The sequence below is a fragment of the Phragmites australis genome, chromosome 23 (assembly GCF_958298935.1).
Source record: "Phragmites australis chromosome 23, lpPhrAust1.1, whole genome shotgun sequence".
Lineage (NCBI taxonomy): Eukaryota > Viridiplantae > Streptophyta > Magnoliopsida > Poales > Poaceae > Phragmites > Phragmites australis.
The window spans coordinates 12537194-12550384 of record NC_084943.1 but is presented as its reverse complement, the minus strand read 5'-3'; the positions used below and the strand labels follow the sequence as shown (position 1 = coordinate 12550384).

Here is a 13191-nt window from a genome sequence, read left to right as displayed (position 1 = left end):
TTAAGCAGTCTTCTTCAAACTATCAAACTCTTCTGACTGGTTTTTCATTGATGTTTCTGATTCTTGTGTCTGCTTCTTCAAGGTATCCAACTCTTGCTGTTGAGCATCAATTTGTTATTGAAGTTCTGCTACTCCTTGTTTCTTGGTCTCAAGATCAACCTGAAGCTCTTCTACCTACGAAGAAACGCCACCTTTGGAGCTTTTCTTGGAGGCTAACTGAAGGCCCCCATTTTGAAGAAATGTACTGGATTGCAGAATTTGAGAAACAGCTTCAGTAGCAGACTTTGGTTCATTTCCATCTTGTACTGATTCAGCCATCATTACTTCATCCTAGCAATAGAAGGATTACAACTCAGACTTCCATCTTGTACTTAATTTTTTTCAAGGGAGCACATATTACAAGTCATAGACATCGACAAGCACACATACATACATAATAGTTCTCACAAGTAACCCTCCTAAAAATGTCGGTCGAGTTGAGCCAATACAGTATCACTCTACCTCTCCTACGATAAGCACCGCGTCTCCGTACAGACGACTGATCGCTTGTGTATGTCTGGGGATGCTGGGGGCCAATGATGGTGGAGCGGAGGACCCGGCCATGCCTGATTGACCGCAACATCGCCTATGCTCCAGGCTCCCTGGCATGTCAAATACATCAAAGTCCAATGCCTGAATGCCACTACGATTTGAGCCTTCAGCCTCCTCCACAGTGCACTGACGTGGCACCCTCTTGTGCTCATCCACAGCGCACTAACGGGCCACCCTCTCCTCCTCCTCCTTCTGGGCATGCTTATGGGATGCTGCTTCTTGCTCCTCCGTAGTGCACAGCTAATGGGTAACCTTTGATCCTCCTCCTCTTGGCCATGCTTACAGACCACTGCTTCTTGCTCCTCCTTCGCATCATTACTGGAAGGCCATTCTGTCGAAGAGTATCAACTCCGAAACTAGGTCAAGGTCGATGCTCCACAGTCCCACCTTCTGCCCTACCTCCAAGGTCGAGAGGCCTGAAGTTAGCACCTGAGCAAAAAGGCCAAGCCAAATCAATACAAGACACATTACATTACTTATCCACACATATAAATAGCTTGTCCATACATGAAAAACCACATAAGATATCACATATCTAGCACTCTGCTCCCTTTACTCCCCCTAAATGTCTACCTCTTTGGCATCTGGGGCTGGAGAAGAAGGAGGCATCGCTGTGGCGGTAGAAGGACGAACCTCGAACCTGGAATAGGAGTCGAAACTGGAGTCGTGCTCAGCCTTGTTAGAAGTAGAGATTGCATCGAAGTCAGGAGACAAAGGTCTTGTAGAGGAAGTAGGTGCGGTCGCCACAATAGGATCCTCCAAAGTAGGCGCACTAATAGCAAGAGAAGGAGTAGGTACGGTCGCCACAACAGCATCCTCTAGAGCAGGTGCACTGACACCAGGAGTAGGAGTAGCTTCAGTCGCCACAACAGGATCCTCCGGAGTAGGTGCGGGAGTAGGTGCGGTCGCTAAGACAGAAGTAGAAGTGCTAACATCAAGAGCTGCTGAGACAGAGACCTCAAGTACTAGAGTAGCAGGTGACTCAGAGCTAGAAACCACAACACCCTGCATGGCCATCTCCACAGTTATCTAAGCGTTCATAGGCCTAAGTACTGATTTTATGAAGCTAAGTCCAAACTCAGGCTGTTGAACTGGAGGTGTGTGACCAACTGTGGCACTCAGACCAAGCAGAGTCTGCCGAGGTGTCTCCTCAAAAGTGACTGGAGCAATAGACAAAGGAGAGGACACCTGAGAGGTAATTGCCAGTGAAAAAGGTTCTCCTGGTCGAGGCAACAGCTCCGTCTAAAGAAACGATGATAGTGGGATCAAAGACAGGGGCGTCGGGACTGACCCGCAACACTAGTCGGTGGTAGAGTCAAAGCTGGAGCTGGACCAGGTGCTGGCACTAGAAACTGAGGTGGTGGTAATCCGATCTACTGGTGCACATGACTGATGCAACCGGAGAACATCCAGAACATGTTGATCATGGAATGTTAAACTGCTGCAAGTGACGCCTCATGCCACTACGTCAACTGCTCTAGCAAAGTTATCTGTCGCTCCCATGACATGCCTGTCACTCCTCCAAATGTTGTGTGTGCTCAACCTGCTACTGTTTGCCCTCAACCAGTCTCTGAAGAATAGCATCAAGCTCTGACAACTGACTAGCTATGGCAGCAGTGATTGGAGGTGGTGGCGGTGCTGAATCTGGAGCTGCGAAGCCCAAGCCACCAGCCTCGTGGTCGTGTGTGCCTCTAATAGGAGGTAGATACTCAACGTCGTCACTGTCGAGGTCCACATTAAAGTAAGTAGGCAATTGTGCTTCTGCCTCTGCAAGTGCCTGGTCCTCCTGAGTAGCTGCCTCACACTCCGCCTCAGTGAGCTGCTCCTGGGCATGCCTCATGGCCCTCTATCCACGGTGTTTATCTCCTCGTGTAGATGGCATGTATAGGTGGAAATGTGTCATGGACGACTGGTACACCTGCACGTGCTCTAGGTGGCAAAGTTGGTTCAGAATGTAGGAGACAAAGTGAGCGTATGGCTGATGTCGAGCCATTCCATAGAAGATCACATCCTAAATCTCATAAATAAGAAAGTCCACAATAGCAAACTGGTCATGACTGAGGATGGACAGAAGAAGCCACTACTGAAGACTAGTGATGGCCTTGGCATTGGCGATCCATGGCAACAAGCTCCTCCTCATTGCCATGTGAACCACCTTTGCTCAGGAATAAGCAAGTCAGGCGAGTGGTTCAATCTGGCACGAAGCGACTGCTGAAAAAGAGGCATCTAATCGTCCGTAGGGAAGTTACCACCAACCAAAGCACGACGAGGTGGGTTAGCATCCCATAGACTATGTTGTGTAGAGACTGGTCGTTCTCCTCAACTCCAAGCATCTAAGCTAGCTAGGGTCTATAAAGTCTAAACTACCAGCCATCAAGCATAAACTAAATATAGTCTCGACCCTTAGGAATCCAAACTGTAGCATAGAAAACTCTAAACTCTAACCCAATCCTCAACAAATATGTTGCGCTCTGAAAGAAAAGCAGTCAATCCAAGGAAGCGATCAAAGTATCACTATATGTTCACACATCCCGAGGCTCTGTGTAGACCACCCCAGTGTAGTGTCTTGTGGTCAAACAGCTTGATGCGCATCAACTTATATGAGCATAGAAACTCTCCTAAAGTAGAGTCCAACACGTTGGATTGGCCCGAGTATCACAACCCTGTGGAAACCACTCATCAACTAGCACAAGTCATAGTCTCCAAATCCTCTTGGAGGTATATCCCCTCAAATCACGCAACAGGACCTCTGAATCATCAGGTCGTGCTACCTCCTGCTCCTCCTCACTATCGTCATCCTCCACAGCAGGCTCAGGTGACTAGTGACTAGAAGAAGGCGAAGTCAACCCACCCCGTGTATGCACACGGCCAAAATGGCAAGGAGTTAAGGGAGGTGTCTGACCCTCTAACTGTTGTGTACTCCCCTTGGCTATCTAGCTTCTCTGAACATAAGCTATGGTTATAGGAGTCGCCTGAGACTCTCAAATCCGAAAGGCACCACCACCTCGTAATTGTGCCTTTATTTTCTTTGCCTTAGGCACCTCCATCTCCTTTCCCTTTCTCTTTCCCTAATCACGACCTAACTGAAAGAGATACGGTAGAAGGTCAAGAAAAATAGGTGAGAGCTAGTACACATATATGAAATGTAACTAAGGATAAGCATGAGGTAAAATTGAGCAAAAGGCATGAATTATAGTTGAGAACAAGGTACATTGAATCCAATTTGATGAAATTGGAACCAATGACAAAGTGGCCAAAACGCGGCGGAGAAGCCCGGTGGTAGTGAAACCATAGGGATAGGGTTCGATGGCGGTGGTGGTGGTGATTCCACGCAGTGGAGGCATCTCGTGGTGGCAAGGATGCCCAGAGGTGAGAGAGGGTGCTGAGGCGGACCGTCCGATGGCTGGAATCGGTGCATGACGGCGAGAAGCGGTGTGGATGAGCAGCAATGTACGGGCACTCGAATGAAATGTGGAACGTCAGTCAAGATGAGTCAAATGATATGACATGTGGGGCCACAAAAAATGCTAACACTGGAAGGTCTGCTAACCGCACCGGAGAAAACGCTGGACAAAGAGTCAGAGAGCTCGGGAAATAGTACTTATAAGAGACGATGAACACCAGACGATAGGATGTAATCACCAGACAAATCACAGGATAAAGGCATTGGAAATTGGGTTTTACTCAATGGACATTCTACTAATTTGGAAAAACAAACATCGGACAAATGCACAGAATCCAAATATAGTTTACAAAACAATATCAATACCAGAGTGTCCACTGAGTAACACCGGATAAAGACATAATAGAGCCAAATGGCACTGCAGGAAATATTAACACCGGATGATATGATGTAATCAATGGACAAATCACTAATGGCACTGCAGGCGATATTAACACCAAATTACAGTATTATGGCATCTACAAAAATATAGTCAATTGAGTTTGCATCTCAGAAACAAATTGCATTCACTAGTACTGCAGCACAAATGAGTTCATATCTCATCAACTACACCATAAAACTAAGTTCACATCTTAGTTACAAATGGCACTATAGAGTTCACATCTCAGTTAACACAGAGTTAAAAACTCAGAACCAAGTTACAATTCATAAGTTGGATAGTTCTATACATTCCCATGGTGGTAGGTTGTAAGGCACAACAAAATACTGGCCACATGCTATATGAGGAGGTCATATTTGGCAAGGATAAGTCTCAACTTCCCAGCATCTTCTACAAACCACCGAAATTTTCTATCGAAGTCTTCCCATGCCTCACTATTAGCTAGATGGCTAAGTTTATTCTCCACCAGTTATCACTTCAACCTGTGCCACTGTGCCTCTCTGCTGTTTTCTTAGAAGCAAACATCCTCTTCAGCCTTGGAATCAATGGAAAATGTCTCAATACCTTCTCAGGAATGCGCTTGCTTCCATCTACATCTTTCCATCTTGATGCACCACATACTGGGAACTCATCATTTTTTGCATACTTCTTCCGAAACAACACACAATTCTTCTTGCACACATGGATTGAATCGTATCCAAGTCCAATGGAACGAAGAAAGTTCCTTGCTTCATTGTAAGATGCTGGAAGAGAGCAAGCTGGGAATGCTAAGGATAACAACTTTAGTAGTGCAGTAAATGCAACATTGCTGATCCGATAGAATGACTTGATATGAAGTAACTTCACAACAAATGAAAATCTAGTAAAACCAGCACATCCAGGGTAAAGTGCACGCTTTAACTCTTCTATTACACTTGCAAACATTGTTTTCCTGCCACCATGGCCTTCCGCTGTGTACATCTCCTCTATCATATCATAAATTCTATCATCAGTGTCGTCATCCTCTTTGAAACCAACATCCTCTTGACCACTAATATGTTCATCCTGATAGCATGCATTTTCATGAACTCCAACATCAAATGGTTCTCCATGATGGATCCACCTATTGTATGTGCTTGCCATCCCATAAATATATAAGTGATCCTCCATGTCCTTGAGGTCGATGAATCCGATTCAGACATTTATGACATGGGCAAAGTATTTTTTCATTCTCACCAAATCTTTTCTTAACAAACTTCATGAAATCACTAACCCCATCAATATGTGCCTTGCTAAATTGTCTACCATTTATCCAACTTCTGTCCATCTATCAAACATTCAAATAAGAAAAAATTAATAGCTCATTATAGTGCCCAGAATAAATCAACATTACTGTTCATGTTGTATAAATCTTTGTGCTGTGCAACATAAATCAACAAAAATGATTCCATGACAGAAGAAATCATAAAATTCTCAATTCAGTTGTTTACTAGAATATACTCAAATAAAACAATGTACTATTTGAAATAGCATAGACATGTGCATAATCTATAATATCACCATTATTCAAGCAAAATCTAGGCACTAAAAACCCAGGGATATTACTGAAATCAATACCGACTAGAGGGCATCCATACCTTCGTTGGAAGACTGACTAGACTAGCTGCTGCAGCTAGATGGCGGGTCGCATAGGCAAACATCATTGTCGACGAAGACAAGCCCTTCCAGGGCTACTGTGTTGCCCCAGAGTGTGGTTGTTGCGCCAGCCTGCACCACAAGGTAGTGCCACCAGGGTGCGCCATTGTCTCCACCGGGATGCGCCGCCTGCGCCGCTGTGGGGTGCCATTAATCTACGCTACGAGGTGCACACCATCGCCTCTGGTCTGCGCCACCAGAGTGCGCTGTCGTCGCTGATATGTCTTTTTTAGGGGGTGCACCACCGTCTCAACACTGGGGGAGCGATCTGTTTTCTCGCCAAGTCCCAAAACAAACTTGTTACTCTGGCCTACAACTGATAGGTAGGCCACAGATTTATGTATATATAAAATTTTACATGTCAATTATTCGAACTCCCTCCATAGCTCAGTAGTAGCGCTGACCCTCCTCATCCAATCGGTCCTTGGTTTGAACCTTTGGATGGGTTGTTTTTTTCTATTACGCCTCCCTACTTTTCACCTCATACTTACATGTGGGACCCTGGCTGACTGGTGGGCCACGCTTTCTTTATCCATGCTAGAATTTTATGACAATAGAACTTTGTCACAGGTGTTAGTCAAACTCTTATGATAAAATTGTTTCATCATAATACTTTGGTGTATCGGTCTATGACGATTTCTGTTTGGCCTTAGTGACGGTTGTACCACTATTTGTCACTAAAATGCAGGGTTACAATCCCAAATTAATTCTTATGACACTTTATAGAAAAAACGTCATAAATCAATGACGGTTTACAACATTGTCATATAGTTTTTGTCATAGATTAACAGATTTGTTGTAGTGATAGTATTGTCACTCGGCTAGCGCAAGATGTATAATGGATGGTGCAGGGTTGTTGTATTAGGAGCTCTCAGATGTGGAACGTCTAAAAAGCTTCTGGCGCAGTAGCTTTGCAACATCCATTCCTATGTGTAGATTTAGGTATAAAATACCCTACCTCGAACACTTGGTATGGGGATTTCTATCTTAAATTTGAGATCAAACTTAAGACAGATCCCCATGCCGAAGAGTTCACAGTAGAATATTTTTTCACATGTTGAATGATTATATTGCTGGTTCAAGACATGAACAAGCAGTGATAGTTAGGTTAGCACTACCGGTTCATAAACCAACAGTGATGATCATGGATTATCACTGCTGCTTAATCACCACCGGTTCAAAACCGAGAGTGATAACCTTTTTTGTAGTAGTGTCTATGTTTCTCCATTATCTACTGGCCCCAGCTAGCTATAGAACTGTGGCTGAAGAGAAGAGTGAAGTGTATATATATAAATATATGTATATACATACATACATACATATATATACACCTACTATATAACGTACATTGAGTGACACTAGTACAAAAGACCTAATTTGTGACTGGCTATCATTGCTAGATCGGTTAGCTTATCACTGCCGGTTCATAACCTCTAACGGCCGATTAATCATTGAGGTATTATGAACCGGTATTGATAATGTGTATTACTACCGGATCCTATTAAAAAACGGCTATAATACATCACTTTCGGTTGTGTAATATGAACCGGCATTGATCGTAAAGTATCGTTGTCGGTTTTTGCTATATACTGACAATGACACTTCCGTGTACATATTGGATTCACCCTACATGTTGAAAATTTGCATGTTTATGGAGATGCATATTTATAGAGGTAGAGCTCCTATTTTAAGCTCTAATTTAAGAATTAGATTGCAATAGCCTCTTTAGAGATGTATGTACAATGCGTAGATGTAATCCAGATCCATTTAAAGGTTGATTAGTATTACATTAATTAACTTAGTGAATTTTAATTAATCATGATCAAGTGTTATTTACTAAAATTAGTTTAGGAATTTTAATTGTTCATATGATTTTAGATAGATTAAATTTGCCAATTTTCATTATATTATTATTGGGATTTATTAATTCAATGGATTTAAAATAATGAATAAAACATTGTGATAATAAAAAAATGTAGATAGACCGAAGGTGGATATACGATGCGGACCATCGCATGGTAGCGTACATTAACAGTGTGGCTGCTAATCACACACATGGCATTCTAATGATAATATAGGAAGAGTGTTTGACACGCCCCAGTCAAGAAGGATTTCTTTGTCCGAACCAAGTTTCCGGTATGTATGAAATATTACTGTCCTAGGACTCTTACTAAATGAGTCATTCTATGACGACCTTAAAGTTTTATTTCTTTTTTTTCAGTGTATGAGGCAGTTTTACAAGGCAACAATTTATGTGTGTTCTATGTATGTACATTCATACATTGATTCATCTCAAACAAAGTTGACCAAAATGATGTCGAGGTATGTTTTTACATATTCATGCATATTTTATAGCTTCTATACATATGTGTACATGGATTAAATTCTTCAATTCATTAATGATAGTGCTTCAAGCTGAGCACAAGTGTAATTCTACTCCATCAAATCATTATCGTTCAAGAACAGCTCATTGGGTTCCTCTTGAAAGAGGTTACCGATGAGAGGGGTGAATTTCATTATCCTTCAAAGATTAGTAATACAAGTCCTTCATTTGACACTAGTGACTTCTTTAGTAGTTCTTAGGTGTCTCACAAACTTGCAAACTTGTCGGACTTTTGTATATGATGAACTTTGCATAAACTTTACTAAATGGGAATAAGGATGTACTTGTGTGTATATATGCTTGAACGAGACTTTCAATTTTCTGTGTTTTGAATGAAATGCTTATATATTGTGGGCTATTTGGGGCTGCCTAGAAATGCAAATTCTGCATATTGGGGCATATGATTATCACCGTCGGTTCATGTAAATCGGTATAAAAGCAAGTTATGAACCGGTAGTGATCACATTTTCTATAGTTGTGATTATTGGTTGGTAGGAAAGTAAGTTACAATAGTAGGAAAGTAAGTTACAATAGAAAAGCGGGGGAATTAAGAGAGAAAGAATCTAGATCCATACATGTTCCCCTTCTGCTGCTTTATGGCAATGATTGATCATTGCCCCATTGTCAACACCATATTGCAGCTATTGTTTACGTGGAACTTAGCAAGAGCTCTGCTTATAATGATGATACATGAGTGCTGCTACTACTGGGCTCTGTTCTATGGCCAACATGCTGGAGCTTTCTTTAAATTGATCTTGAATTCCTTACACAACTGTTCTACAATCATATACGTTGATCAGACTTAAACGTTGCAGCAGATCTCAAGATGGATTGTTGTATTGCAATATTGAGACATGGCAGCAGTAGCGGTGAGAATCCAATTGGGTTCTCGGTAGTGGACTTCATGTTTGCGAAGCCTTATCATTTCGTGTATACTTTCTTGTCTGGTGTGAAACTACTTTGGTGGTTGAGGTCAGTTGTGAGTTTTGGGCTGTTATCTGTCTTTTGATTGGGTGTACCGCAAAAAACTGGTTCTTTCATGATTCGAAAATCAGATTCATTCAGTGAAAAATGAAATCTCCATGTTTTCACCCACGATTTCATTTTTTCACAGAATGAATCTATCTCCATCTTTTCTCGAACTTAAGTTATGTTCAATTGTTCCAGAAGAACTAGCTAATTTTCCAAGAAACTAATTTACGTAATACATAGTGTTCTAATGGTATGAAAATCCAGAAGTCTTTTTGTTTCACTGTTTAATTAGCCTTTACGTTTGGATTGGCTGAAAAAATTTCAAAGTTTGCTTGCCTTTTTGCTTATTAGTGTTACTCTCGGTCAGCATGCCTGCCACGTCTATGCTTTTAAACCTGTGGTTTTCTGAAGCTAGGATGTGGTGTAGACGGATATTTCATCTATATATGCGGATCTTTCCAATAAAAGGAGACATGTGTGATGAATCTATACGCTACTAAAAAAAGTATAATAGTGCCGGTTAAAAAATGGTATTAGTATCTGTTTTTTAACCAGCACTTTTTACTCAGCACTGATAGAGTATCAGTGCTGGTTGTCCACTCAGCACAGTTACCATTTTCAGCGAATAAAAAAAAGAGAAAATTGGCATGACAGGAGCAGCATCTGAGTTGGCTCGGATGCTGCTCCCTCGCCACCACCACCACCGCCTCCACACTACACGGCGTCGACGCCGTCACCCCACCAAGCCTAGATCTACCACTCCCTCGCCACCACGGCCGCCACCGCTCCCCCGCCACTCCCCCCCCCCCCATCGCTCCCCTGCCACAACCGCCGCCTCCTTCACACTGCATGGCGTCGACGATTTCGCCCCCGCCAAGCCTAGATCCGCTGCCACCACTCCGCGCTCGAGCCCTCCACACCGGCCGCCTCCTCCATGCTGCGCGGCGTCGACGCCATTCCCCTGGCCACTCGTGCCGTGTGAACTAGCCGGCGAAGTGGTGGGTGGAGGCAGGAGACCAAGAGACGGAGAGACAGAGAGGGGAGACACCGGATGTAAGAGAGGAGACCGAGACACGGAGAGAGAGAGAGGAGAGAGATGAACGAGAGAGAGGAGAAAGAGGAGACTGTGGAGGCACGAGAGGATAAGATCAAGAGACTCGAGCTGACAGAAAAAATCAAGCCGATGGACGCGAAGTGGCGAGAGTAAAATCGATTGAATACAAAATTCTGGTCCGATCGTTTTATCAGTGCCGGTTCATATTAAGAACTAGCATTGATACTATCAATGCTGATTCTTAATATGAACTGGCAGTAATACTAGTTATTAGTGTCAGTTTTTGCTTGATTGGACGGGTGGATGTTTGATATTGCTACTAATCGGCAGTGATACTCTATCAGTGCCGGTTTTGATTGAATCGGTACTGGTAAGACGATACTTATGACTAGTTTTATAGTGGTGATAGTAATTTACCTCACCAACTTACTTTGTGTAGATTAGTGGCAAATACACAAAACTATCGCTATTTATACTGTCTCCACACATCTATCTTCCCTTCACTTCCCAGCCCGCACACAAAAGAGGGAATGGATCCTTATAAAACAAGACTTTGATGGGAATGGATGGTCCTAGCTAACTTTTGAGGATTAAAACAAATATATGATGGTAAACGCTACAGTCAGAAAAGGGAATGGAATCTCTCCAAAACAAGCTTTTCATGGGAATGGAAGGTACCAGGAAAAGTTGTACCATGGATGTGTGGGTTGAGCAAGGAAAATTAAAGATGTGTTTGCTACCGGAGAAGCCTTTGCAACGCATACCGTACGCAGTGGCAACTCAGTCCCACAGTCCTGATCAATTATGTGTTCTCTATCAGATTACATTGCAGACCTCCCCTCAGGTGCTTTTCTGCTTTATGACTAAGAAACCAAATTGAAATATACCTAGGTTTATACGTAATGAGTGATTGATAAGGTTGATAATTTTGGAATTGCATAAACCTGTTTATAAATTATCATCATGACTAACCAACATTCAAGAGAAGACAAAGTATGCATTTTTGTCTCTGAGTCTAGGAAAATTTGTCCCACATGAATGATTCGGCGTTCAGAAAAGTGAACTCACCAGATGGCCTGGTGCTCAAAAGGTTTCATGCTAGAGTATTTCAGTGCAAAAGCAAGATTTGAAGTGTACATCGGATGGTCCGGCAATGGGAAGCTAGGCATGTCGGACTAATTTTTCTAGAGAGGTTGCAAATCATGTCTGGTAAGGATGTACACACTGGATGGTCTGGCAATTAGATTTGTGAGCACCGGATGCTTCACCGGAGCATTTTCTAGGAGGTTTACAAAGTAGGATGGTCCATGCTTGTACTGAGGATGATACCGGATCATCCGGTGTTTAAGTTTTCTGTGTGATATGTTTCAACAGGGATTTTGATGATAGCTAACGGGACTTTTTGCTTAACTTAGGAGTTGGAGAAATATGTTTGTTTGTCTCATGGTGTACAGGTGATGGATAGAACTTGATGGTCGACGGTGGGATGATTGGGGATAAGAGGCGTGCTTGGTGCCAGACGATAAGGAAGCCGAGTGGAGTCAAGGGTGATCTTAGCTATACACGTGGAGAACAGGCAAAGTATGGAAAGGAGGATGAAGGTATTGACAAAGTCAAATGAAAGGGATGTCAGTGCAAGTGCAAAGCGGCCCAAGAGATCGGGAGCAAGAAAAACTTGCCGATGGTCAAGATCACAAGATGGAGTACACATATCAACATCTTGAGGCTTGCTTAAGGACTAAGCAAGTAGTGGTGAGTCACGCATTGATAAGCGTGCAAGGCGGGTTTGCGGTTTGGCCTCAAACCGTGGGAAGGAGGAGTGCATGTGGGTAAGGAAAATGGTGTCATGTCCATCCAATGGATATGGAAAAAGGTGAACGAAAATACCCTCAGTGGTAGGTAGAAGTGTTTTGAAAAAGAAGAGAATTTTAAGAACAATCTAGGAAACTTAGGGGTCAAGGAACCTAGACTATAAATATAGGGGGAGGGCTAGTTGAGCCTTGAGTCATTCATTTGAGAGTTATGTGGTAGGGTTTTAGGAGAGAGAAGAGTGCTTAGCCTATGTATTAGGTGAGAGCTTTTTGTATGCAAAATACTTTGTAATCTACTGAAAATAAGGTTGTCCTTTGCAAGTAATGAAGTTCATGTTGTTTCTTATACTTATGTTCATCTCCTTCTAGTTTCCCTCAATTGGCTCCCTTGTTTCATTACGAGTTTTCAGTTTTTATTGTGATTTTCGTTTTGGTCTGAGAGCTGAAATTTTTCACCATGTTGAAGTGGTTCTTCTGGTTGCTAGAGGCATAAAATTCACATTCAGAATTGGTCTTGAAATCCCTTGCCTCTAAATCATCAACTTGAAGAGTTTCTTCACCCGGTGACTATCTCCTTGGTTTTAAGTGTTTCTTTCTCAAATTGCAAGCTTTTGTGTGTGATGACGCATGTATTAGTTTTCAATGGAACCTAGTATTTAATCCCATCCATGAGAGCCATGCTTTCTTAGAGAATCTTTTGGTGCAATGTGTTTCTCTTGAGTTTTTGCTTTCGCTTGTTTTTTGAGGCACGTTGGGTGAAAGATTAGGAAAAGGCTATGAAAGAAGTCGGTAAGGTGCCTATTCACCGCCCCCCCCCCCCCCCCCCCCAGCCTCTAGTTGTCATTCTCAGTCCTACAATTTAGA

At 42.7% G+C, this 13191-nt stretch overlaps 1 protein-coding gene across 1 annotated transcript; it reads right to left on the bottom strand.

The window, feature by feature from the left end:
- Positions 1 to 1608, bottom strand: LOC133905986 (classical arabinogalactan protein 9-like). The gene is made up of 3 exons (XM_062347800.1): positions 1225 to 1608; positions 187 to 330; positions 1 to 96 (listed from the first exon to the last, which is right to left on the bottom strand). The coding sequence occupies exons 1-3, from the start codon at positions 1606 to 1608 to the stop codon at positions 1 to 3; spliced, it is 624 nt and encodes a 207-aa protein (XP_062203784.1).
- Between the last annotated feature and the right edge of the window lie 11583 nt (positions 1609 to 13191).

Excerpts from the sequence above, each read along its gene's own strand:
- LOC133905986 (XM_062347800.1), bottom strand. The coding sequence starts at position 1,608 with ATGGCCATGCAGGGTGTTGTGGTTTCTAGCTCTGAGTCACCTGCTACT. Across the intron at positions 331-1,224 it reads ACTCCTATTCCAGGTTCGAG|GATGAAGTAATGATGGCTGA; the intron begins GTTCGTCCTTCT and ends TTCTATTGCTAG. Across the intron at positions 97-186 it reads AGAAAAGCTCCAAAGGTGGC|CAAGAGTTGGATACCTTGAA; the intron begins GTTTCTTCGTAG and ends GATGCTCAACAG.